At 41.4% G+C, this 27858-nt stretch overlaps 1 protein-coding gene across 3 annotated transcripts in view; it reads right to left on the minus strand.

Annotated features, from left to right (window-relative positions):
* Positions 1 to 3347: 3347 nt before the first annotated feature.
* The window catches only part of Nfia (nuclear factor I A), a 378431-nt gene continuing 353920 nt past the window's right edge, over positions 3348 to 27858 (minus strand). For all 3 annotated transcript variants that reach the window (XM_042684424.1, XM_042684429.1, XM_042684417.1), the window contains one exon: positions 3348 to 10989. In XM_042684424.1, the coding sequence (XP_042540358.1) occupies positions 10972 to 10989 (18 nt within the window). In that variant the 3' untranslated portion in view covers positions 3348 to 10971. The remainder of the gene's footprint in view (positions 10990 to 27858) is intronic.

Below are 27858 nucleotides of genomic sequence, written 5' to 3' on the forward strand. Positions count from 1 at the left end.
GCTATCCCTTAGCCTTTTAGCTCAAGGCTGGAGCTCTACCGCTTGAGTCAAAGTGTCATTTCCAGTTTTTTGCTGGTATTAACTGGAAGGGAGAGTCTGGGGGATTTTTCTTCCTTGGACTGGCTTTGAACTTCAAACCTCAATCCTCAATTTCAGCCTCCTGAGTAGGTAGAAAGACAGGTGGTCTGAGCTCCCAGTACCTGGCCCCAAATTCACGAAGTAATGCCATTTGCAGGTGGGGCCTTTGGGATCTAAGTAGAATTAGATGAAATAAAGGTGGCATCTCTTTATTGGCATCACAGGCTGTTCAAGGAAAGGAAGAGAGTCTTCAGCAGGCACACTCCCTCAGTCTTGCCACATGATCCCTCTGCCGTATTAGGATGCAGCAAGGCCTTCCCAGTAAACCTCTTCTTTATCAATGTCCCAGTCACAGGTATATTGTTATAGCATCATTTCTTCTCCAGGGTATAGTTGGGCTTTGGATTACCTGGCACACGGTACCTTCTTGGTTCTGACAAGGATATGCTGCCATTATTTGGTTTGCATATTGGCTCTCTCTGCCAGACTCTGTACTCTTCTGGGATAATTTTGGGGCTTTCTTCCTTTGCCAATCTTAAAAGTTTCTTTTCTTTCTTTCTTCCTTCCTTTCTTTCTTCCTTTCTTTCTTTCTTTCTTTTTTTTTTTTTTGACACACATCAGGTACTCAGTTGAGTTTATTTCGAATGATTTGACAAGGTGTATGGTCCAGGCCAATGCTCAGAAGCCAAGATGGTGGAAAGGAGGTAGCATGTGGACCACATGTCCTTGACCTTGGGGCCCTTAAGAATCGAGTCATGATGTTGTCATAGTAGCTGATGAAAGGTAGTTCCTTCTCTCCTGCCCAGAATTGACTTCTGTTTCCCAAAAGCATGCACTTTGGGAGTGGCACCATGAACAAGGAGCCACACAGTTGATTTTCACCTGACTTTTCAACCACAATTACTTATTTTATTCTCCTGTAAGGCAAAGGCTGTTGTTCTTTTTGCTGCTGCTGTTGTTAAGATTGCCAGCTGAAAGGGGCAAGGGAGGACCGAGTTCTCTGCTCAGCAGTATCCTCTGAAAGAGAGAAAACACTGGCTAGGGGTGGAGTTGATGGGGAAAAGCTCCTGTAATACCTTTTTCTTTGGCTTATTTTTTGTGAAGTCAGGGCCCAAGCATTCCAAACCTGTGAGATAGTCTTGGGATGGGATCCTATGGTTCAACTTCCAAGGTTATGAAAATGCTTCTATTCTTTTTTTTTTTTTGGTCAGTCGTGGGGCTTGAACTCTGGGCCTGGGCACTGTGCCTCAGCTCTTCAGCTCAAGGCAAGCGCTCTACCACTTGAGCTACAGCGCCACTTCCGAAAATGCTTCTATTCTAATGATAAAAGACATTGATCTATGCCACAAGATACAAGGCACAAAAATCCTAGGATAACCTATTCCAGATAAAGGAACTAGTTTCGTCAGAAAATTATCTCAAGGAAAATACAAAGATGGAAGGACAGTTTTGTAGATTTAGAGACTTAAGATACTATAAAATTGACTGGGCACTGGTGGCTTACATCTATAATCCTAGCTATTCAGAGGCTGAGATCTGAAGAGCATGGTTCAAAGCCAGCCTGAGAAAGGAAAGTCCAGGAGACTTCTTAGGTCCAAGTAACTACCAAAAAACCTGGGAGTAGAGTGGTAGATCAAGTGGTAGACTGCTTTTAGCAAAAAAAAAAAAAAAAGTGCAAGGACAATACTTAGTCCCTGAGTTCAAGCCCCAGGACTGGCACAAAAATAAAAATAAAATATGGTCAGGTATGTGTGGCTCCTAGCTACTCAGGAGGCTGAGATCTGAGGCTCGCATTCAAAACCAGTCTGGGCAGGAAAGTCCATAAGACTCTTATCTCCAATTGGTCATGAAAGGCTGGGAGTGGAGCTGTGGCTCAAGTGGTAGAGCACTAGACCTGAGCAAAAGAAGCTCAAGGACAGCAACTAGGCCCTGATTTCAAGCCCTAGGACTAGAAAAAAAAATTGAATTAAAAAAAAGATAGTACCAACCACTTAATGAATGAATCTTATTTGGGTTCTTATTCAGAGAAACTATTAAAATTTATAAGATGGTTGGGAATATTTGAAGACATGAATTATTCAGTCATATCAAAGAATTATTGTCAGTATTTTGTGTTAAAAGTATTTTGTGATACTGAGTGCCGGTGGCTCACGCCTGTAATCCTAGCTACTCAGGTGGCTGAGATTTGAGGATCATGGATCAAAGCCAGCCTGGGAAGGAAAGGCTGTGAGACTCTAGTCTCCAATAAACCACCAGAAAAATGGAAGTGGCGCTGTGGCTCAAGTAGGAGAGCACTAGCCTTGAGCTGGAGGGCTGAGGGACAGCATCCAGGCCCAGAGTTAAAGCCCCATGACCGACCCAAAAAAAAAGTATTTTATGTAGTTCACAAAGGACACTTGTCTTTTAGAGATGTATTCTTACTTTTATGACTGAAATAATAGGCTGCCTACCATCTGCTTCAAACTAATCTGAAAGTGCTTAGGAAGAGGTTTACCTGTGTCCATCGTGCTAAGCTCCTGCCTATATACTTCCAGCTCCTTGTGCCTGGCCCTGTGAATAGATCTAGCATCATACATCCATTTTCCCCCAGGGCTCTGAGTACCAGTCATGTTGCAGGCATCCCAGCCCTGATGATGCCCCTTCCCTGGATAGACACAAATATCAGCTATGTCCCTCCCTAGCAATTAGGTTCTGGGACCCAGCCCTTCCCTTTTATCCCCAGCTCCACAACTGTTTGCTGAATCCTATAGTTATTAACATCCTGAGTACTTCAAAGCCTTTGTAGGACCTAGGGGAGTGGGCTGGGAAGGTGGCTCAGTGGTAGAGCGCTTGCCTTGCATGCCTGATGCCCTGGGTTTGATTCCTCAGCACCACATAAGCAAAAAAAAGAAAAAAAGCTGGACGTGGTGCTGTGGCTCAAGTGGTAGAGCACTAGCTTTGAGCTGAAGAGGTGAGGGACAACGTCCAGGCCCAGAGTTCAGGCTCCATGACTGGACTCCCCACCCCCAATTATTCCTGGCCCTGACATGGTACATAAAGCACTTAAGACAGTATCAGGTACCTAAGAAGCATCATGTGGATGTTGAATCCTGTTTCTGTCCAGGTAGGTGGAAAATAACAATATCCAGAAAGATGCTCTGCTTCTAACATCTACCCAGGCTACGAGAAACACCTGGAGTACAAAAACCATGTTCTGGGGCCACATCATACCCATAGCTGTCACGCATCCATCCAGACATGATGTAAAATAAAGGACAACACAGCTTCCATAGCATTAGCAATTTTTTATTTTTCCTTTTTTGTTGCATAGGAAATGCAGTACTCGCTTCCAGTAATTGTATTGTAATGTGAGAAAGTGGTAGCACTAACGGTTGAATACAAGAGTTAAACTAATCCACACCAGCTCAAAAACCCTGTGGAGATTTAGTTGAATAAGAATGGACGCCCACAGTGATTCTCAACCAATTACAAATTTTCACAGAACACAGTCAACTAAAAGGGTAACTATGAGAGTCAATACAAGTATACTGGAGGCACAGGGGGCCCGGCTCATAAAAAAAAAAAACAAAAAAAAACCCAAAAAAACAACAAAAAAAAAAACCAAAAAAAAAAAAAAAAAGCCAATGGATTTCAGACCAAGATATTAACACGGGGGGGTGGTTTCATTTCAAAAATAGATCTCTTTTGCCATCACTGGAAGTATTTAATCCCCTCCCCCACAATTTGAGATGAAAATCAGAGGCTTTTTGAGCGGCATAATTTGTAGATATGGTGAGAAAAGTCCCCAGGGAAGCTGTTGGGGGTCAGGGAGAGCAGTTAGGGTTGATAGCAGAGAAAGTCCCACAGACTAGGCCTGACTTCCAGAAACCCAGTGCATCAACTAGACTAGCCTGGTGGGTATGTCAGGGTCCAGGTTACCCAGAGCCTTCGCAGTGCAGAACTGATGGTCTGAGACCCAACCAGGGAGAGAGAACAGACTGGGAGCTCCTCACACCTCCCATTCAATGTGGCCAATGGCCTTAGAATTTTCTGGTTGAGATGTGAGAGAGAAATGTAGAAGAGCAAACTTACAGGCTATTACCACGAAAAAATAAAAAATAAAAAAAAAGGAATAACACAAATACAGCCAAGAAGAAAAAAAGAAAAGAAAAAATTAGAATCATTTTGAGAAGTTGAGCAGAAAATAGCAGGAACAGTGGCCCAGTTGATTGGGTGCTACTTGTCTTTGAAACCATGGTAGAGATAAAAAAAAAATTCACATTATGTAAGCCGGTGGGTGTTGCCACCAGGAAAGTACTCTGGTTAGATTACAGGTGGCACTTCCACTGTAGACTCTGGTGGTCCAGATTTATTTTGGGAAGTTTGTTTTCTGAGCCAAACAACACAAAAGTCCATATGGGAAACTGAGGATGCCCAAGAGATTCTATTCCAATGTGCTGTCTCCCATCCTCATGCCCGATGCTGGGCATCCCACTTATCTACGCATTGGCTGGGATTTGCTTCCAATACCCCATCTCTCTAATCTGCTTTATTCAAACCCTTTGGAAGAATAAAAGGCAGATGGGCCCTGGCTTAGGGGAAAAAAAAAAGATGGAATTTATTTCACCTGGGAAGCAAATGGTTGCAAATTTAAATCAAATAAAAGTACATTTAAATAACAACAAAAAATCCCGTGTTAATAGCAAACTTTTTTTCTTATGAATCGGGCCCAAAGTTTGTACAGAATTTTGTTTTTGAAGAAGATATTCCAACTGTGCATGAAACTAAATAGCCACGTGATTTCTTCCAAGTTTTTCTTTTCTTTTTCCTTTTAAGGTGAGGAGGTCTGGTGTGAAGCCGGATCAAACATGGGTACTGCCTGAACGCAGTCCATTTAGAAAGCACTTCAGCCTCAGTAAAGCAGTGTCCCGCCCCTGCAGATGCTCTCAGAGTGGCTTTATAGCAGAGTTCTTGAAGTTGGCGCAGTAATTTTGAGACAAAATTCTCACCAGGTACTGATTTCTGAAACCAAACACCCATGCTTGTCCCCTAGGAAAAAAAAAGAAAACAACAACAACAAAAAACCCAAAACAAAAACACAAGTAATACTGAATTTAAGTAAATGTATACCTCCAAAATACTGAAAACAGCTGAAGTCAAGAAAAGACAGAATTTTGCGTTCTCAGTGAAATACCTTTAAACCTAGCTGACAAGAACCAAGTCAGGAAAAAAAAAAAGACTAACATAACTTTGAGTAATATTCATACAGTTCACTAAGCATTATGGAATAGCATGCATTAATATTGTACGGTTATTTTACAACACCTATACCAGAGGTCCTGACTGACAGACAGCGAAGGCTACCGGTGTAGAAAAATCTTACTTCAGAAGAGCAATATAATACAGATTTTCACAGGCACTACATTTTAATATATCAGGTATTATGCTGGTTTTCTTATAATTCTTTCTGTCCTAAAGCTGGCATTATAACAATGACCAAAGGCAAGGATCGAAGTAAACGGAAAGTAGATACCAAAGTTGATATAGTAGTTTTCTTCTTCAGATAGATTAGTGCATAGTTCTCATGCAGATAAACACTGCTATGCGTTTACACTGTTGGAAAGCAGAGTGAATTGAGCCCAAGTTGTCACATTTGTTTAAATCATTTTGTCAGCCTGTAATAGCACCATGTAATGGATTTGCATTAAACATTAAATTGATTTCAGAATTGGTGACACAGTATTCACTACGGTTAAGTGCTATGGAATAGCTTCAATGTTACCTGCTATCTATCAAAGCAATTTTCATCCCACTGCTTTTTTTTTTTTTAAAATTGGGAAAAATAAAAGGGAAACATACATGACACTAATTAGAGAATGCACAGCCTTGGACATGGAGAAGGCAGAGCGGGTTTAAAGTCACACAAGAAGTACATGCATGGACTTCAAGAAGAAATGGCCTCAGAAGCCGATGGGAATGAAAGCCGTGCCCAAGGGGAAGGCAGAGCAGAGCTGAGATCCTTTAGGACAGGTTGGGGGCGGGGCGGGGGGGGGCGGGTAATGAGGTACCACCAAAGCTCTCCTTATATTACCATGCCATTTGTGTCTCACACTTGCCCTGTGGAGGCCTGCTACCAAAATCCAGGAAAAAAAGGAGAAAGAAGCAAACAAAAACCAGAGAGACAGAGACACATACACACATTCAGAGAGAGAGAGAGAGAAACTACCACCACTGAGGAGAGGAAATGTGCTTCAAAGCACATGAAATGACATTCTTAGAAATCCCTCCCCCCCCTAAAATCACAAGAGAAATAAATGTTTTCCTTAATCCAAATTTTGTAAATACCTTAGGACACTGACACTATATAACTCAAAACCTGTGAGAGGTTAAGAATTTGAAAAAGTGGAAGATAAACTTGTTGAGTTGGGTTTTACATATTCCTATGGGCTGACTGCATACTGTGACACCATGACTAGAGAGTTTGGGTCTTTTATCCATTGGCTGTCAGAAAACAAAGAGCATAAGCTTGAAGAAGTGTAGCCTTCTGGGCCTGCCTGGCTCCCACTTGGGTGATGGTGGCTGGAGATGCGTGGCCGGGGAATCAGCTGTCAGTTAATTACTGTCATGCTAGGTAGGGGTGAAGGATTAGAACCATCCCAAGGAAGAACAAGGTGGAGAAAGCAGCAACAGGGAGTGGGCCTGCACCCAGCAAAGCTGGGAACAGCCGTGTGGTGGCTGGGAGAAGAGAAGCCAAAAGGAAAAACATTGAAAAATGCGTAGAGTTAGTGTTTGTGCCTCTGACTTCAGTTCCTAAAGGAAAAAACAAAAACAAAAACAAAAACAAAAAAACCCACAAAACACAAAACAAAACAAAACAAAAAAAACCTCAGTCATTTGAGGGGACTTTCTTGGCCAAATCCTGTTAATGCCTTTTGATGAAAGAGAAAAAAAAATTCAGATGTGTCTTGGAATCGAGGGCTAGGCCTTCAGATGCTGATAGCTCTCTGCCTTTCTACACACCCCAGTAGCAAAGTCTTCCTCAAACATCTTTGTTCAGCTTTTAATCTTAAAAGGTGGATGGTTGGTGTTTCTTTTCCTGCTTGATCATGACTGAATTACAGTTTCCTGCTGCTTTCTGGGTAAAGAAACATGAACAGAAATGTAACTTAGTGTACTGAATACTTAACCCCTGTTTGTGATCACCCTAGACTGCCTCCCTAATGTTTTAAAGCCTTTAAAACATTTATTCCCTACAAATCTGTTCAGAATTCCCCAATTTTAGCTTCATCAAACTTAATACAACAAAATGCCTTCAAAAATACAGCATACCTGTAACGTCCATTTACAATGGTTCTTCAGTAGACCTATACTTCTCAAGCATAGGAATATGCTATACCATTGAGAGAAAAAAAATAACTGTATTTAAATACTTACAAAAAATAAAAAGGAAACAGGAAAGTTTTAAACTTAAATCCAGTTCCCACAGGGGAGGGGAAATAGAAAGAAAAGCAATTCTATGAATGCTGTCTTGATAATGAACAATCAGAAATTTCACTAGGCTAATTTGACAGAAATGTTTCCTCATTTAAACAACATTACAAAAGTCTTGCATTATAAAATAGGGTAGAATAAATCAGTGTAATCAATAAAACTATACAACAATACAAATTACATATCTTCTGAGTGGGCAGTTGATTCTCTCTCTTTGCAGTCTTGACTACAACATGCTCACTAAAAACAACTAAAACTGCCCCAAACTATTGCTTAGTTTGTTTTGTTTAAAAAAGGGTGCAATTTTTATTGTATATACAACCAATTTACTGGTAATACCTTGGCTTTATTGCAAGGTTCTGACAAAATGTTTGTCTAGGCTTTTTTTTCCTTCACTGTGAAGCACTGAAAGCTGCTATTTTTTTTCTGTTTTTTTTTTCTTTCTTTCTTTTTCTTTTTTTTTTTTTTTTTAGTGCACATATGTCATAATAAAGTAATGCCCAGCTAAGTGCTATATAAGGAAGGCAAAGTATGCTGGCTGGCTATTTGTAGTGACATTGTACACTGACAATCACACCAAACAACTATTCAACCACTTATCAGACACATATGAAAATCCAAAATGTTTTATTTTATTTTCCTTAAATAGAGATAACCAGTAAACAATTTTCAGAACTTGGAAGTTTAAAAACGTGCATATAAAAATGGGCATTATATACTTTTTATTGAATGTGGATTGACTTGCAGTCTGCTAAGAAAAATGGGGTGTGGGAGCTGAAGAAAAAGGAAGTTGTCTTTTTTATTTTTATTTTTTTTTAAGGCTTGCTTGTGAAAGGAACAGTTGTAAAAACAAAATTGCTTGAAGCAGGGTCAGCTTAGTGCTTCACAGTTTGACTGCTTCTCTAAGAGGAGCCCTTCCTGCGTGCATTCAAAAAAAAAAAAAAATCACACAAAATAAGTACAAAGACAAACACCTAAAACACACTGCATCAAGTGCAGCACCGACTTTGGTCAAATAAAAAAAAAAAAAAGAAAAAATAACATTCGCTAAGCTTTTCTACATGATATAAGCAGGTATTGCATATTTTCATATATCTGGGGAAAAATAAAGGAAGACTCCAAATAAATTGTAAAATGCAGCAACATCCAAAATACTGATATTCTAAGCATGGACAGATCTCAGAATAGCACTGCCACTGACCTACAGGACAATAAGGACTACTCTACCTGCGGAACAACTAGCTTCCTATTTAGTTCTAGATGTTGAAACTTACAATGGCTGACATAAAAGTCACATTTACCAATTAAAAAAAAAAAAAAAAAAGAAGAAAAGAAAAAAAAAAGTGTCTCCAAATGTTTGATTTAGGGAAAACCCCTTTTCAAAAGAGGAGCCTGTGCAACAATTCCACAAATAATCGCTATCCAGGGCAAGGCACATTGATATGGAATTTTTGTTTTCGTGCAAATTAAGGAAACAAAACAAAACAAAACAACATTGTTTGGGGGAGGAGTGGGAAGGGAAAGGGGGGAAAGATGAGGAGCAAAGTGTCTTCCCAAGAATTTCAGTTACTTGATTGTAAAGGACAGTAGTAGAGCCCTTCTGAAGGGCGGAAAAAAAAAAACATAGTTTAAAGGCAAGTGCCTAGAGGAGGGATTACAATATTGTGTCTTAATGCACTCTACTTTATCCTACATTAACTATATAAAAATTAGTTACTAACACTAGAACATGCAGAGACTTCCTCCGATCAGCAAGGCCTGCCAACCAGAACATATATATATGTATAGTATAGGAAACCTTTGTGAAGTTGCGGGAAGCAAAGGGGTGCTTCGCTGTCCGGTAGAAAAATCACTTGCACTTTTTTTTTTATTTCTGTTTTTTTTTGTGTGTTTTTTTATGCATTTTTTGTTTTTTACATAAGATACAGGACATTTGGGGGGTGCAAACTTTTTTTTTTCCCTTACAAGTACCCTTGATCTGAATGGGCACCTGCATTTGTGTCAGTATTGGTTTCATTATTATTAATTATTATTATTATTATTATTAGTTCCCATAGCCCAGTTCAAGGGCACAGAGGTCTTAAAAACTTCTGGACAATCTCTGGTACAATGAAGTGTCTGATAACTGATAAATCCTATGTTGCCAGATACATGTAAAAACTTTCAGAATTGGCATAATTCATTATAGTGACTTCTAGCTTATAAAATTAACAGATACCATGATTTCATTTTAGTTATGTGCTTTGATAACAGAAAATAATTAATTAGCATTTAATGTAGTTAACATATTGTGGTAAAAGCACCATTAGATTTGTTTTTTTTGTTTTTTTTTTGTTTTTTTAAATTTTCCTTCGTTTTTTTTTTTAAAGGGATACAAGTTTAACAATAAAAAACATAAAAAGCAAAAATAGCTCCCCTTTTTCTTGCAAGGCTGTTTTTTTTTTACCCCAATAATTTAGAGTCCTGGGGTGGAAGGACTTGAAAAACAAAAATAGAATTTTCAACAATCTCTATCTTACAAAGATATTTAGCTATCCAATGAAATTGCACTTCACTCAATTCAAAATTCGATTGTTTTGATTGATTCCTGTCAGTTTCTGTCAAAACAGACCATCTTCCCCATTTCCATGTGATTTTTTGTGTGTCATTGTTGAAATTGTTGAAAAAAATGCTTTTTTTTTTTTTAATGTAAGTGCAGCATTTCCAAACTTAAAAACAAAACTGAATCGTCGTAGTAGTTTGCCATTTTCGGAATTGTTCTGCAATGTGAGTGGATTCATTGTCCTTGTGGGCCACGTTAACACTTTAACTGCGGACTTGCTGAACCAAACCAAAGTAAAAGAAAATCAGAAAGGAACGTTAACTGCGTTTTCTTTTTCCAATATGTTACAGAAAAACATTGCCCTTTGACTGTCCCGTAAGTTAGATATTGCAGATCTCAGCTACTACAAAAGATTTAGTTCTCCAAGAACCTCCTGAAGGAACTCAAGGAGGATCACACCTGTGTGGGTAAATTCATGAAATACTGTGAAACGGCTAGACTCTGCAGCAAGGGGAAGTGTGTCAGTGAGCAAGCGCAGACCTTGCCAGCCACATAACCCGACTGCTCATACCACCACCGAAACACTTCAAATGCTACAGAGCCTTCAACCATTTCCAGCACCATATGAGAAATGACCACAGTCCCTAAAGTATTAAAAAAAAAAATCCCAAAAGATTATGGCCTTTGCTGTTGGACCATAATGCTTTGCTTGTTTCCATGTACAAGTTGATTCAAATCGGCTTTTTTGTTTTGTTTTGTTTTTGTTCTCCCCTTCCACTGACAGTGAAGTTGTAACCGCGCTGGGTTGAGGTTGCGTCCATGTTACAGAGTTGAGAAGGGGTCAGGTGGTCTGTCTGGTGGATGGTGGGATGCTGCAACTTTTATCCCAGGTACCAGGACTGGAAGACAAAAGGAAAAGTATAATTAGAGAGAAGTTAGGATTGAGGGATGGAGCTCAGTAGTAGAATACTTGCCTAGTAAGGGCAGGGCCCTGGAGTCAACCCTCAGAACTGCAAAACACAAACCAATTCATTCAATGGCATATTTTGTACGTTGCCCTTCCAACCATGGAATCAGGATCTACTATTGGGAAAAGAAAGGGAGTGATGTATAACAGAAAATGTTGATACAGTGACACAATACTCCTCCAAAATTAAAATTCAACGTCTGTGTTGGGGATTGCCAGTATTGAGTGTATCTTACAAAATGAGGCTTTTCCAGCCCCTTGAAATTCAAATCAAGTTTTGTAGTCCGGGAGGGAGCACTTCCAGGAGGCAAGAGACTTGAGAGTCTTGTTTATCATTCAATCCTTAGTGTCTAGCCCAGTGCCCGGAATAAAGGATGAATGCAAGGAAGGCTGGAATGAATGGAGGATGAGCGAAGGGAGAGGCTTCATGTGGTGATGAGTGGTGATGTTCAGGTGATTCTTACAGTATCTCCTTTTAGATGAGGGGTGGGTGCAGAACACATAAACTACAACATTCTCTAACAGACACAGGTAACCAATAGCAATACTGTAAGAAGTGAGGTGAGGTGGGAAAACAGCTGTTTATCCGGTATCCTGGAAGATTTGGGGCAAGTGACAGATTTTCTTATACTCTTCTCTATAGTTGTGGAGGTAGATTTTAGGATGTAAATCTAAGTTGCTTTGGAACTAATCATTTTAGAAAGGACATCAGAATCAGATGGTATCAATCTTCACCATGAGGTCCAAGGGGAAGAACTTATCACTGTACACCCTTCATTCTTGCTTCTGTCCATTCAACATGTACTTGGGAGTTCTGTGGTTCAGTTACCTCTTCCTTTCAGAGACATTCTTTCACAGAATTTGGCGATACATCACTTTATCCACTGGTATTTCCTTGTCAGAAAATTTAGCTAAAGAAAATGACCAAATTATACTCTAAAAAATGTTTTAAAGAAACATGGTTTTGCTAACTTTCCTCTATTGCATGTATTTGTTTGTTTGTTATTTACTGGTACTAGGGTTTGAACTCAGCACCATATGCTTGTTTAGTTTGTTTGCTCAGCTGGCATTCTATTGCTTGTGCATACTTCCAGCCCAGCTTCTTGTTGGTTATTTTAGATCTGGAGTCTTGAAGACTTTTCTGCCTGTGCTGGCCTGGAAATGTGATCCTTCGGATTTTAGCTTCCTGAATAGCTAGGACTACAGGTGTGAGTACTGGTGCCTGGTAACTTTCCTCCTTTGATACCCTGAAAAACTCGCTATGTTTATTTGGAGTCACAGGAAAAAAAAAATCACCATCTCCTAGCAAAAGTGAATACTTTGATGCTTGCTGAGCTGGCCATGTCAGAAGGATTATATTTGGGCTCATCCTTGCCCCAGAGATTCAATTAAGTAAAGTGTGGACTTATTTGATCCCAGGAATAAATAATAGCTCCATGGAGATTGGTGTAAGATTTCTTGGTCACATCAGCTACCTTTGATTTCCAAAGCAGTTTAAATTAAAAACCTAAGCCTAAACTGAAAAGAAAAAAACAAACAAACAAAAAACACCTATCATCCTGTATACTGTTAGATGCTATTCTTTAACCACATGCTCTGGGGAAACACAATAAACTTCTTATGTCCTGAAAGGGAATCATCCTGGTAGGGACACACGGCCTAAATCTAAGTGGACAAAAGAAAGATGAGGGAGAAAGGAAAAAGAGAGAGAGGCAGGTCCCAAAGTATGCATGTATTTTCAGTTGGTTTGTCTCCTAATAGCGTATGCTGATCCTCATTAGAGATACTTTCTCTCTTGAACACTAGTCTCTAGACTTTCAGTAGGGCAAATAAGGCTTCCTATTTGTTTGCACACTTTCTAAGGCAGTTGTGAAATTCCCGGCTTCTTCAATGTGACAATCCGTAGTTCTTAAGGCAAAGGGCTGAGGCCCAGTGCTAGTCAGCAGGGGGAGCAGTTTTCTATCCCACCATTTCTGGATGAGACCTCAGGGCACTACAAAAATCTGCAGTGCCTCTGCACTTCTCTTAAAAAGCAAAGCAGGAGGGAAAAAAAGTTTCTTCACACATCTTACTATTCAGTATGTGCCTTGCCGACAAGGTTACCCAGAGCAGCTCTGTAATCCTTCACTGAAATAGGCTTTATTGATTGCTCTGGTCTATTGTTCTCTTTTCAAGTCCCCCAAGTTCAAGTTCATCCTGGTGTTACATCATGTCTGGTTGCTAAGAGCAACCAGACAGACCCAGACGTGACTATCATTAGCAAGAAACCCTCCACTCTCCTCCCACCAACCTTCCAGTGGTTCTGACGTAGCAGGCCCACTGCAAACACATTGAAGTATTTATTCTGCCTAATTTATGACCTACCCAGCAAGCAAGACCCCCCACTCCAGAAACCAACACTGTTGTATATTTAATTAATCTATCTTTCTTTGGCACTTGGGAAAGTTAGACAAAGGACTAATTATTGTGTTTCCCTCTCCACACTCTTCTTTTTTTTGCAGGGTGTGTGTGTGTGTGTGTGTGTGTGTCTGTGTGTCTGTGTGTGTGTGTGACTATTTGCATGGGAAAAAAACTACAAGGCCCAGCCTCAGCTCCCCAACCCCCCCTTTTTTTTTTGCCCTATTGACATTTCATGAAATACTTTAGCTGCTTAAGGGAATTAGAAAAAAAAATGTGATTCGAATGTTACTCCTCCTGAGTTGGTATTCAGTAACACAAATCAACTCATGACATGTTTAAATTTAAATGCTAACCACACACTCTCAGAGTTACTTTAAAGGTTAGTTTTTAATCAATAGAAGTTGCTGACTCCGAGTTTTCGAGCTGCACACTGCAACTCTTGGGCTTTTGTCTAACGTTAAAGCTTGCGAACTTTTTTTTTTTTCCTTGAGATGATTTTAGCAATGATTTGCCGACACAGAAGGCTTTTGTGCTCTGACCAGCAACACATCAATAGAGGAGCCAAGCTGCCCTGTGGTGGGGTATCAATATGACTCCTAAGGCAGGGGTTGGGGGTCTTTAATAACCCGTGAAAAAACCTTAATTAACCCTTTCAGGCCCAAACCAAAACCTATTCTTCCACTTTTTCACTCCTATAATTTGACCATTAGTACTTATTTCAACATCACACTAATCTCAATGACAATTAACCCAGCTACTTGACCAAGGGTTTTCAGAATGGGAAGTCAGTTAGGGGAACCACACAGGAATTGTCCTCCCCCACTTCTTTTGAATGTGGTCTCTGACTAAATCATCCATGGAGATAGCCGAGAAACAGTTGTAATAAAAATAAATTCATCCACTCAGCCACATTTTCTAATGATCAGGTTAGAGTTGAAGCTGTTCAAACGCTGCTGTGATGAATTTGGCAGCTGTGTAGGGAAGCCACTGGAATTCTGTGGAAGTCTGTCGACTGCTAATGACATCCAGTGGACGCAGTAATGTTTGGGAAAGAAAAGAAACGATCTTTATTTTTTTTTCTTCATGTGATACTTTCTTTTGATTCCTATTATGCAAGCTATGCAAGTTTCAAAACACTCATTGAAGAGTGATTCTGCATATCTCTTCGTTGGGCTACACTTACAGGAAAAATATAAAAAGAGACCTGAGATTGTTAAGTTGCTGGGGCTGAATAGCAAATCATTGGGAAAATGTTGACACATTAAACAAAAATCATTTATGGAGAGTAAAAAAAAAATCATCTGGGGACATTTCCTGACATAAGCTTAGGTTTCATATGGTTCTGCCTACATCCTTTATAGCCCCTTAATCTACCGTGCTGTATCCAGAAGGATTACAAAGGAATCTCTGTCTGCTATCTGCAGTCAGAGGCAAGGCTACAGTACAGTATCTGAGGATGTTATCTCGATACATTTACATTAAGGAAGTAAACACAGAGCTTTGATCTTCTTTTCTTTCTTTTTTTTTTTTCTTTTTTCCTGCAGGAACACCCAGCTACAGTTGATTAGGAGGCCCATAAATCCACATTTCCACCAAAGACTCCAGTGGGGTAAAATTAGTCAGTTACATTCACCCTGGTGTCTACAGTTTTGGATGTGCAGGGGATGTGAGTGTGTGTATTTGGGAGGGGGAGAAGGATTGTCCTCTTGCAGTGTTCAAGGTGAAACATCAAAAGAAATCTGCAGCCCAGGACAAGAGCTCAGCTTTCCTTCTAGCCAGTCAGATGAAGAAGTAATCTCATCAGGTTGGAAAGTGCTGACTAAGGATTTAATAAAGTGCCTGCAGATGTGGAGTCTCTAAGGTATTCAACTCATGTAATGCAAAACAGCTCCACGCTGAATGTGCTTATAAAATTTCATTTAACCATTGCAGTGCGCCTTTTTATTTTTATTTTTTTTCTCCTTCACAGTTCTCTAAGGAGTTTCATCACACTTCCCGCCCCTTAATTTACAGCTCCATGAAAGTTGGAATCCTATTCTGCTGGGATTCTGGAATACTCACAGTAGTCAGGTTTTATGAACCATAAACAATATCTATCCAACTGCATCCTAAACAGGAAGCTTGAGATGGCTGGCTATTGCTCCAATCTGTTTCATTTCTTATCTATCATGGAGAGCAATTAGAAAATGGAGGCCATTTTCCAAAATTTGGTCACAAGGCTACTGGAGACATGGCAGATGAAGCCAAGGGCGTGGTCCACTCCTTAAGTGAACACCAAACATCCTAATGTGTACAAGAACTTCAAAAACCTCTTTCAGTCTCTTTCTTTCCACCAAGAGGGCAGGTCACAGATTTTAAAAACAAAAAGAAACATGTCTGTCTATTTACCTTAAAAAAAAAAAAATGGAGGAGGAGAGGGTTTCAGAGAGTGCTGACCAGACTGTGATGAGGGCAGATTCTGTTTTTCAAATTAAAAAGTTAAACAAAAGGCCTCAAGGGCAAAGTTTAACACTGCGGAAGGAGGTTGTTAATGTGGAATCCAGAACTGGGTGTGACACTTGCTTTCTTCTCCTGGCAAGGTGGGTTATTTAAGGACATTTACACACAGAAAACGGAAACAAAAATACAGGGAGCTCCTTCACCCCCAACAGGCCTGACTCTCCACCAGCCCTATAAAGGACACTGCCAGCCGTGTGAGTTAATGATCAGGATCACCCGTTTGCCTTTGCTCTTGTAGAGTTGTTGCTACCTCTGCTGGGTCACACTAATCCAGTTAGTCATTTTTGGCGTCCTGCTCTTGTTTGGATGAACTAAGCCCACTGTTTAGTGCAACTGAGTTGTCCTTAGTAAACAGGCCCAAAGCCCAGTAACCCCTTCCCTGCTGCAATACAGTAGAAGTGGACATGAGGACACTCTCAGTACCAATCATATGAAACCATTTAATTATTCATTCAACAAGTAGCGCTGTCCTACTATGTGCTGGGTGTTATGTACACAGGCTCCCGGGGGAAATAAGTAAAATAAATACAGTTCCTGTCCTGAAGGACTTTATTGTCTAGCAGGAAGAATGGGTGGTATTTTAGACTTCTGTACCCTTCCTGATACTAGACGCCTTGCTTTTCTCTACAGATGATCTGTGTGTGTGTGTGTGTGTGTGTGTGTGTGTGTGTAGGTGTGCTGGTACTGGGGCTGAACTTGAACTCGGGGCCTCATACTCTCCCTTAGCTCTTTTGTGTGTGGCTGGCATTCTACCACTTGAGCCACACCTCTACTTCCTGCTTTATGCTGGTTAATTGGAAGATAAGGGTGTCTAGGATCTGTCTGCCTGGACTGGCTTCAAACTGAGATCCTCAGATCTCAGCCTCGTGAGTGGCTTGAATTATATAGGCTTGACTACCTCCTCCCCTCATGCCTGGCTCAATAGTGAGGATCTTTATAAACTTATGTGAACTGATGAGGCTTAGGGTCTAGTTTCCAAGGACCCACACCAAGTCCCATGACTATCTGTGAGAGTTTAACCCCATGGGCCCTCTCCTGGGTACTTCAGAGGATGGTTGTGAGCACCATTCCCCTACAGAATACAGAGTGTGAGAGAAGACTGTGATTTACATGCGTTTCTTCTGAAAAGGGTGACATGCTATAGACAAGTGTTAGTTATTGGCATTGCCAGCCTAGGGCTTTGATCTCTGGTAGCCAGTTTCCTTGTCTGATTTTATTTTGTTAATTAAAGAAAGGCTGTTTCCAATAACTCTAGAGCAAGACTTGTTTAGTGTACAGGAAACTATTAAAGCATTAATGGGCTATGAGTGACCCCGCTTACCTTTGTGGCCTTATCTTTTCACCACGTGCACTCAACTCGACACTCATGCTATGTCAAACTCCTTCCAGATTCCCCCAAAGCTAAATGCTTCCTCCCTGCTGGGCCTTGGGACAGGCTGTACTTTGCTTTGCTCACACCCGCTATTCCCTGCATTCTAAGATGAGATGATCACTTTTTCCTGAAGGATCTTTCTCAGGGTCTTTATGGTTCACCTGTTGTAGTGGCTGAACTCTAATGACCTGTCTTCTTCCTATATGTTCTCAGGAGTGGTATCCACAGTGCCCTGTCAGGTGGCAACCAAAGTGCTGAGCAAATTCTGCTATGTAAAGAAGGGACAAGCAAGCAGCATCCTGGTTTCCAATATCTGGCATCACCGCAACAAGGGTAAAACAAGGTATCTAGGTGGATGACATTAGCACAGTGGCACCAACTCCATGCTGATACCACATGCCCAGACCTCCCCGAATGCCAGGCAGCCTCCCTAGAGAGGCACAAGAGTCTCTACGAGCTGCCCCAGGCAGTTCTGATTGGAGAGCTGTTGCAACCTGGCCAACTGTGGCCAACTGCGTCAGGAGCATGTGCAATAGTTTTGTAACATGGCCTGCTGCCTACTTACTACAAGCACAGAGCTGTTGTCCAAACCACTGCTCCCTGGAGACCGCCCTGTGTTGCTTCCAGCCAAGACCTCCGTTTTGGTTCAAACCTCAAGACAGGAAAACACTAATCTTTTTACCCAATAAGCCAACCAGTACCTCCCGAACCCCTGAATGCATACACAATCCAATTATGTGAACTATGTTCCTAAGTCAGAGTCTCTCACAAAACACAGTTTGCCTCGGTGTCTCTCTTACCACCGAGTAAATTGTCTATCTAGATTAAAATTTATGCTCTGCATAAAATTTATGCATCCACTCGGAAGACTAACTGAAGGCTATATTCATCGTGTAGAAAGCTAGGTGCTATCTGGAGTCCCAGTTCGAGTAATCTGTGTAGCAGCCTCAGTATGTCTTGGTAGGTAGTATCTCTGAGTCTAGGTTTGCAATGCCATGAAATGGAAAGAAGCATCTGGATCCATTTCTGAGAGAATTAAATGAGATAATATCTGGCTAGAGGCAAGTACAGAAATGCAGTAAGTAGATGGGTTCTCTAAGGGTATCTAGGGCTTTGAGGTCCACGGGTACCCAGGAGGGCTGTTTTCCTAGGAAACTAGTCATTCAACAAGGCACTTTTTCTTATTTCATGATAACATTTCTCAGTTAAAAGTAGCAGCTGTGCCTGTTCCCTTTTTCCCTAGTTGCAAGAGAAAGTTCTTGAAAAAAATAAAAATCTGCCTTTAATTGCAGTATTGAAATCAGGGTGGCGAAACCAACAACACAAAAGGAATGGGCTCAAGTTCATGAAAGGCATTTGGGGCCTTGTCTTGCTGAACTGCTCTCCTTGGAGGCTGGGGGTGGAGGGGGGGTGGGAGGTGAGGGATGCGGGCAGGGAAAGAGGGAGGGAGGCTGGGACAGAGGGAGGGAGTAGTCAGGCAACCAAGTGGGACAGAAACAATCCTATTTTGGTTTTTGTTAGGGAATGGCATACTACATAGATCAGAGACTTCTTATAAAATACAAACCCCCCACTGTACACAAAGCACAGGAAAATGGGAGGAAAAAAGGGAAAAACTAAAAGCAGCTTAGGGTGTGTTAACGCTGCTATTCTGTCAGCTTAAAGAGTATTTTATGCTTGATCAACAGCTCTTTTTTATTGTGCTTTTCTTTCATTCATTCAAGACATCAAAGCCGGGCCCCACCAGCGTACCTGCTCTTCTGGAGCCGGTTAGGAGAAGCGTCTAATGAAGCTCGACTCTGGGAGCCGGAGACCCCGTGGACACGGCAGTTCAAAGGGAATATTTCAACAATGATTACATTTTGTAAATCTTTTTATGAAAGAGACAGCTTATTTCCTGCTTTTTCATGAAAAAAAAAAAAAAAGGGAGATTCTATCCATTAAAGTGAACCCGCGCCACGGAAGCGCGGGTCTGAGGTGCAACGGGTAGATTAAGGGGGGACACGGACCCAATGAAACCATCCAGAGCGCCCATCCATTACATGGGGATGGACAGCACTGGCCGGATGTGAGGGGTGGGGTCCAGACAACGCACTGGACAGCTTGGCGTGGAAAATGCAGAGGCCCTGGGCCTGAGGGCTTTTATATTTTCCCAACTCTGTCCTTGTGTATATGACTGCTTCTCTTTATCTATTTTGACTTTACCAAAATAAAGGCATATATCAAGAGGCATCGGGCCACACCTCCTAGCACGCACACACACATACACACACAGAGTTGAGTTACAGATTCATTAAACGTTGTATTTTAATGTCCCAAGATGGGAAAAACTCTTTTCCGTATGGGAAGTTAGCCATAAAAAGTTGGCTCTATTCTCAAGACACAAAGTGGGCTTTATTAGTGGTTAATGTCTGCCTCAAAGGCAAAAATTAAGCAGCAGTCTCGGTCTTTGGACGTTTTGATTTTCACATTAAAATAATCTTTCCCCTAGCTTTTTTTTTCTTTCTTTCTCTCTTTCGTTCTTTTTTTTTGGGGGGGGGGGGTAGGGGGATTGTTGTGGAGAGGGGGGCAGGAAGGGAATATGGTTTCCTGGGGAGCTAGGAAATGAAAAAAAAAAAAAGTATGTTTTCTACACATCAGATTCCAATTTTAATTAAAAGCCTGTTGTCTAACAAGTGCAGAAAGTCACACTTGGGGTTGGCCCAGGGAAGTAAACCTTTCTGCTTAGAGAAAGAGGCGTGGGAGTGGAGTTAGTGCTCAGCAGAGCGAGGCTCTATTCTAATACCCTTCCTTTTGCTTCCTAACTCTTGGTCTTTCCAGACACACTCAGGTTTAGAGGAGATCCATCCTGGAGATTTTACTGCTTGGATTGTGCAGTTCAGTAAGGGAAAACTAACTTATTTCAGAAGTTCTCCCAAAGAAATCCTGTAATAGAATGTCAGAAGATCAGGGCCTTTGTCAGGTAACTAACATCCCACTTCTAACCCGTCTGGAACTCGAGGCCCTTCACCACTGGGATACATCTGCCCACTGTGCCCCTACCCCCCCCCCCCCCATCCCAGCAGGTGCCTCATACTACGCCCCCTACACAGACAGATCTTTGCTCCTTACCTCTTTCTTTCACCCTCCTCTGTGCACTATCCCTGACCTTCTCCTTCCCTTTCTCACTCCATTTTCTACCTTCTCCTACTGCAAGCCGGTTCCACCCTCCCTCCCTCCTCGCTAGGAATTAGGGCAGGCCCCTAGCCCCCTCATCCCCACCCCAAACCAAGACAGAGTCCCACCACATTCAGCAAGGAGGAAAGTGAAGGAGGTGCTGAACTGCCAGCCACAACCACCTTGCCAGGCCGCTGGAACAGAGACTTTCACAGTGAGCCAAAGACGTGAGGCAGAGACAAAGAGTTTAGACAGAATGTGGAGGGAGCTATAACATCATAGTTTTGCATCCACGAAGACAGAGAATGGGAGTGCAGTGAGGTGAGACTGAACACTGGGCTGGGGCTCCACACCAAGCCCCAACTCTGACACTGGCTGTGGGACCCAGGCACCTTACCAGACCACTCTGATGATACCACAAAGATCCCTTTCCTCTACCTTTCTTCTTTCAGTAATACCTGTCTGTAGATTTGGCCACTGCAGGAGTCCTCTTTTCCTTGTTCACACTACAGAGATGACACTGGCAGGGGTGAGCCTGTTCATGTCCTTCACTGAGGGTAGAGTAAGCTTGGCCAGGGACAAGTCAGAGACCTAAAACCTGTTCCATGGGATGTCAGGGGGTCCCACTTAACTCGTCAGCACACCAGGCCTCAGCATGCCAGCTATTATAAGGTTTGGACAAAACTGAAAAAGTAAAAAGTGTCTATGAAATATTGGTCTAACAGGTAAGTAGCCTCATTGGGAAGGTGCTGAATGTGGAGGCTGGGGTTGGGGGTTTTATCTTAGCAAATGATCATCTAAAAAAAAATGGACCAGCAATATTCATTATGACAAACAATTAGATTCTTCCTAAGTATTTCCAGAGGTGGTGAGCTGGCAGCTTCTCCGTGGAGATGGGTTAGGTATGAGGTAAAACTCTTATGGGCCAGCCCTGATGCTGTACTTGAAGGCCCTTCTCAGAGATTTGGCCAATAGGTAACATGTGATTGTCAGGGTGACTTGGCTTTTGTCTCAGGGATGTGCTTCATGAAGAGAGGTAATTTATTTTTTTACCTTTTTAGTAATGACTTTTGAGATGGAAGAGATCTCACAAGCAAAGATTGTTGAAGATGTTTTATAAAAATCAGGCATGCAAGCAAAATCGCTCTCACTTGAGGTTTTGGTAAATTCCACTTCGTTGTGCTCTACTAGAAATAGAGATTTAGAAGCTAGCTCAGAACATACGCATGGAGTGCTGGCTTAGAACAGTGGCACACCTCTGCGATTACTTTATTATTGCTTAATAAGACCAATCATAGATTGCATGATGTTGTATGTTTATTAGCTCTGTAAAGATCCTTTGCCCTTGTTAAATTACCATATGGATAGGAGAGCTTATTGTTTCCTTTGCAAAAATGGAGGCAGGTTTGAACGCTCTCTACGTAGTTTCATTCTGATTTGGCAATCACAGACAGCTTGCAGACCAACTAACTCGTACTATTCTAGAAGATGGTAAAAAAAAAAATGCTTTAAGATTTTTCTTCCTGTTAAAGAAGTGAATTGCCTGAGCTAAAATATGACTTCCTGTTGGACCATATCAGCCTTTCTGTATTGTTCTCCAGGAACCCGTTTACAAGTTCAAGTTCAGGTTTAAATGAAATAAAACACTCCTCAGGAGTTTATAACTGAGCCTCATTTACATGTGCTCTCTCTGAACTCTGCCGGCCTACTATGCTAGTTTCCAAGGCTTGGTGAAGGAATGTTTTACAGTCAGAATCTTGACTGTTTTCACAGGCAATTCAGACCACTCAGATACTCAAGCAGCAACACAGCTTTAAGTGGTGATAAATGTTTCTACAGAACTACCTTAGAGGAGGAGCAGAGAAAGAAAGGCAAGGGCAAACAGGACTAGATCTTCCTAATGTTCTCTATGAGACATTTACATTAACATAGCCAACAGGTGAGTCACAGACCCTACATGCATTTTCTACAATTCCATAGCCATGTGTTCAAGTTCCTGTGTCAACATTTCCAGGATTTCATGGAAATGGTCAGCACACATGTATTCTACTTTTTTCTGCCTTGTAAATGAGTGATAAAATGTTATGAATAAAAATGTTCCCAGAACAAAAGGGATCCCAAACTGTTTACAAACAAATAAACAAACAAAAGCCCTAACAGGCTAGCTGGTGTCACCTTGCCTATTTCAAGAAACTGAGATCTGAGGATCGTGGTTCAAAGCCAGACTGGGCAGGAAAGTCCTCTTATCTCTAATTAACCACCAAAAAACTGGAAGTGGAACTGTGGCTCAAGGACTAGAGCACCAGCCTTGAGTAAAAAAGCTAGATGACAGTGCTCAGGACCTTTGTTCAATCTCTAGTACCAGCACAAAACAAAAACACACAAATAACAACAACAAAAAAAACCCTTAACGGGCTTTTGAGGTCAAAAGGTCTCAGGATTGTTCAGCTAGTAAGTGTGCACAGAAGCAGAAGAAATGATTTGGTTTAGAGCCAGGAAAAAACTAAGTTGTGATTCTAAGAAGCTCCTAGAGAAGCTAGCTAGAGAGCGCTAACTTCCTGGCTGCTTCCCTCGATGCAAACTTATTGCTAAGCAAGGGTCTAGGAGTTCAGAGAAAGCAGCCATGTCTTTACAAATGGCAGTAGAGAGGTAGCAAGAAAAGGGCCAGAGACTCTGCTTTACAACTTCCCCCTGTTTATCGAGAAATAGAGAAGCACATCAACGGTTTGGGAGTGGTGCTAACAGTAAATGTTCCCTCAGGGAAGTGCCAGAGAGGTATATCTTTATACTGGAGCAAATCTGCCCTGAGTGATATCATGCATACCCAGCCAAGCTATAGCTTGTAGATCCCCAGGTTTAATAGCATTGCACCTTCCCCACAGTGATCAGAATCAGATAAGTGGCTCAAGGATCAGCACTGCTGCAGGGTTCAAAGAACTACCCAGCCAAGGACAGGTGAGCATGGAGTCCATGGTGAATCTGGATTTCAGCTGCACCATTGGAAAAGGGATTAAGACCACCTTCTTAGCACAGTGGTTGTGTGGATGAAATGAAACACTATACGTAAGTGTTTTGTCTTCTGACTGGACTATAATCACAGTTTTAGAAGGCCAAAGCATCAGCTTTTACTTTTGGAGTGAAGAGGGGGAGGAGAGTCCCCTCCGTCTCGAGGATGAGAGAAATCTCATCTTTATATGCTAGCTCATGATCTTTTCTTGGATTAACACAATAATAGCCCAAGTACACTGGCTCTATACTGAGATTTTATCTTTATTCTCAGTGGCCTGAATTCAGCCTAGTTCAAATGCTGAAAAACATCCAGGTTTTTCTAAAAACAAATTAGATGCAAATTCTATATGTAAATCAAACTCTTCTCATGAAGTGTAGAAGTTTCTTTTACATGGTAAGGACACAGACAATGGTAGAATCCACTTAGATGATGTAGTACAGAAGTGGGTGGTGAGACCCATTTCTTTTTGGGCAGTACTTCACCTATGGTGATTGGGTGAAACTGGCGCTGACTGACCAATCTGCAAAAAAATCATCCTTTGCACATGAAAATCTCTCACTGGTCAACTTCAAATTGCTGAGAATTATGTGTTTTTTCTTTTGGCTGTTTGTTGTTGCTTGTTTCTCTTCTTTCTGTGTTATAAATACTGTTATAATTTTGGTTCATTCTCCAGGACCCCTTTGGACTTCTGCCATTAAGTGTTGCTATAGGAAGTCTAACACAACTGCTAATTCTATTTGTTTTTAATGCAACTCTGGCAAAATGATGATAAGAGGTTTCTGAAACTCAAAATAACTTGCAGAGTTTTCTGAGGATTTATCTACATGGATCCTAATTAAATCAAAATAATTTCATAGTTGACAGTTCAAAATGTCTTAGTTTTTTTTTTTTATATGTGAATGGGGAGATTGAAACCTAATGTTATTTAATTTATGCTGACTCCTTTGTAAAGCAGTCGTCTTATCCTATTAGTTATTTACTTATTTATTTATTTTCTAGTACCAGGGCCTGTGCTTGCTAGGCAGATGCTCTAACGCTTGAGCCACATCTTTAGTCTGGGAGACTTTTCTGGCAGGGCTGTCCTTGAACCATTTTGCTCTGGATCTCAATCTCTTGAGTAGTTAGGATTACTGATGTGAGTTACCAGCTCCTGGTTCTGTCATTTTATTATGTAAAAGAGGACACCAAATCTGCAAACATACATTCTGGATGGAGCTTTTATAGAAGGAGAGGGAGAGAGCAAGCTATTTCTTGGAAGCAAATAAGCACTTGGCGGAGTATCCGCTTTCTCAGTACCTTAGCACTAGTTATTCAAGGACTGGATTCTCATCTTACCATGGGGCTTGAGACTGTGCGTGCTTTCCACTTAAAGCAAGCAGCCAGGAAAGGGTGGAGGGGACAGTACAGATCTGACAGGCATGATCCCAGTACTGAGGAGCATTAGTGAATTCCATAAGGACTTTTATCTAGCAGCTCTTGGTTTACAAAGGTCAGTGTGATGCAGAGCTCAGGGGATGAGCTGAGCAAAGGGCCTTCCTGGAAGATACTGGACTGGGGGAAAGGAAAACCTATGATTTTATTTGGAAGACAATTTGGGACATCTTTCCCCTTTGATGGGAGAAAACATTAGGAGTCCAGCTAAGAGATATAGTATGACTCTGGTGATAATGGGACAAAGGACAAAAGAACGGTATATTCAGCAACATCCAGATACCAGGGATTATGACTGCCAGATCCTAAAATCATTGCAAGAAGTCAAATTAGGGCTCTCACTGCTCTGTGATCATGATACTTCATAATATTTGTCTAGAAAGGCACACAAAAGCCTATGAGGTTCAATGACTCCTAATGATCAATCTTAGTTTTATCCTAATTAAATAAGTTCAATGTAATGAATGCGAGCACAGAAATTAGTCAAAATTACAAATGTAAATGTTGATCTTTAAATCAAAGGTCCTCCTTACTCTCTGCCTTACATGGAAGCACTTGAAAGTGTTTGCCTGGGAGGGTGGATGGGAATTTTTAACCTTCATTTGCACTGTGAAGGACAGAAGTTAGAAAACGGCGTGGCAAAGCACTACGCAGGAGCACAGTTGGAACTACACGCCAATTTCCGAAAGCCACATCCTAAAGCCCCAGTCTCTTCCCTCCCTGGTGTCAAGCCCCGATCTCTGAGTCTTGCTTTTCCCTTCGCTAGTGTGTGGCCTTGGACATTGTTTTACCTCCCTGGACTTTGGTGCTCTTATTCAGAGATGCTACTTTATTAAAGCGGCATGTACTTTGTTCCAATGTGCAATTCAAGTCCTATCAGAAAAAATGACAGAAGCCACAGTAGGTGATCTTTAAGGAAACCCTCAGCCTCAGTGCTCACTATTTCTAATAACTTCAAAAAATACTAGCATAGGGTACATGTTTCTGAGTCGTTTTATAGAAGTATTTGAAAATGCTTTTTCCCTCCTCATAAAAATCCAAAGTAGAGCCAGGCGCTAGTGGTCGCATTTGTAATGCTAGCTATTCAGGAGGCTGAAATCTGAGGATTGTGGTTCAAAGCTAGCCCAGACGGAAGTCTGTGAGGCTCTAATCTCCAATTAACCAGCAAAAAGCAAGAAGTAGAGGTGTGATTCAAATGGTAGAGTGATCAGCCCTGATCAAAAAAGCCAATCATGAAGCCATGAGTGTACACACACACACACACACACACACACACACACACACACACACACACACACACACACACACACCACCCCTGGAAAACAATGAAGGTTTTTTTTTTTTAATAAAAAAAAAGAGGGTTAAGAAAAGGAAGTGATATGAAGTGTAAGAATCTGAAAGAGAAATATGTGCTCTTATTTCTACATTTATAAAGATTTGCGCTGACGAGTCATACTTAAGTTTATAATGCTAACCAACTCTAGATCTGAGAGAATGAACTATGTTATTGCAAGGTCCACCCGGGAAGGCAGGGCAGACCCCTCCCTCCTCTGCTAAGTTTCTGCCCAGTACCTGTGTCACCTGGGTAACTGGCACACCTGGAGGCAGGCACCTCCCTCTCCTAAGTCACATCAGTGGGTCGCCCTAGTCATGAGGCTTATGGAACTGTGGGAGGGTCCCGGGCTTTGAGGTCACATAGGCATTTGGTGGTACCACGCCTTCCCTTACCTGGCCACACCTTCTCCCCTCCCCCTTCCCTAGTGAAGGCTGGGCAAACCAGCCCTCCCGCCCCCTTTTTTGGCCATGCCTCTCTACCATGGTGCGGGAGCAATTTGGTAAAATAAACTTCTCTTCCTGCCTGAGTACTGTGTGGTGTTCTCTTTATCAGCTACCTAATTAAATCTAACTAATTGATTTACCTTACAGTTATCACTTTTATCCTTAAATGGGCCACAGCTTGTTTTCCAAAAGGAGGCCTTCACCCATCATCCTTCATCTTGACTTGTTCTTGATTGTATATGGGAATTATCCGATAGCAATCAATTCACATCGCTGCTGTTTAGGGGACACCACGGGGGAACAGTAGAGTCATTTCATTCTATAGTTGATCAGTGTCACAATCATCATTAAATTTGTAACGATGGTGGGATTCACCATACCTTGGTTAATGATCATGGACAATTCATTTCTTGCCTGCCAGAGGTAGCAATGGTTTCTGAAATATGAACTCCTACCCCATGGGAATGACACTTAGCCCATCACATTTAATTCTTGACCTTCACTGAACAGCAGGATTCTAATCCCTTGATTTCATAATCTTAACTAGGAAACATTAAAATATGGATGGGCTCCAGTTGGCAGGAATCTTTATGTGCTTTTCACTAAAAAAGCTATAAATTCAATGGTTGACCTTTTATTTCCAGGTCACAAATGACACCCACTCAGTTTTGTCTGTTCAACACAGGATTTATGTAGGGTCTCAGATAGAAGCCATGAAAGTTGAACTTTAATGAAATGTCGTTCAAAGATGCACACTTCACTCAAAATTCTCTCTCTCTCTCTCTCTCTCCTTCTTGCGCTCTCTCTCTCTCTCCCACACACAGACACATACATACAAACACACACAATTAGCGCACAACCTTTTAAAAACAGGGATATTATCCTCATGTTCATTGCTGGCCTCCAGTAAATTTATGAAGGAAGTTTCTTCAAATGTCATTTTCTCTGGGAGATATACATATATGTTGATGTTTGAGAGATAATAATGCCTTAGCTCCCAGTTTAGGTTTTAAGACTCAAAGACTTCTGAAATGTTCTCTTTGCCAGCATCACAATTCATCCATCTCCTATGGAAAAATGGTCCTGTCCCTTTTCAGAAAATCAATATTATTGATGGGAGGCACTCTGTGTTGTCAATCAGGGAAATGTGATTT

Source organism: Dipodomys spectabilis, unplaced genomic scaffold, assembly GCF_019054845.1.
Source record: "Dipodomys spectabilis isolate Male_0828 unplaced genomic scaffold, ASM1905484v1 ptg000002l, whole genome shotgun sequence".
NCBI classification, from domain to species: domain Eukaryota; kingdom Metazoa; phylum Chordata; class Mammalia; order Rodentia; family Heteromyidae; genus Dipodomys; species Dipodomys spectabilis.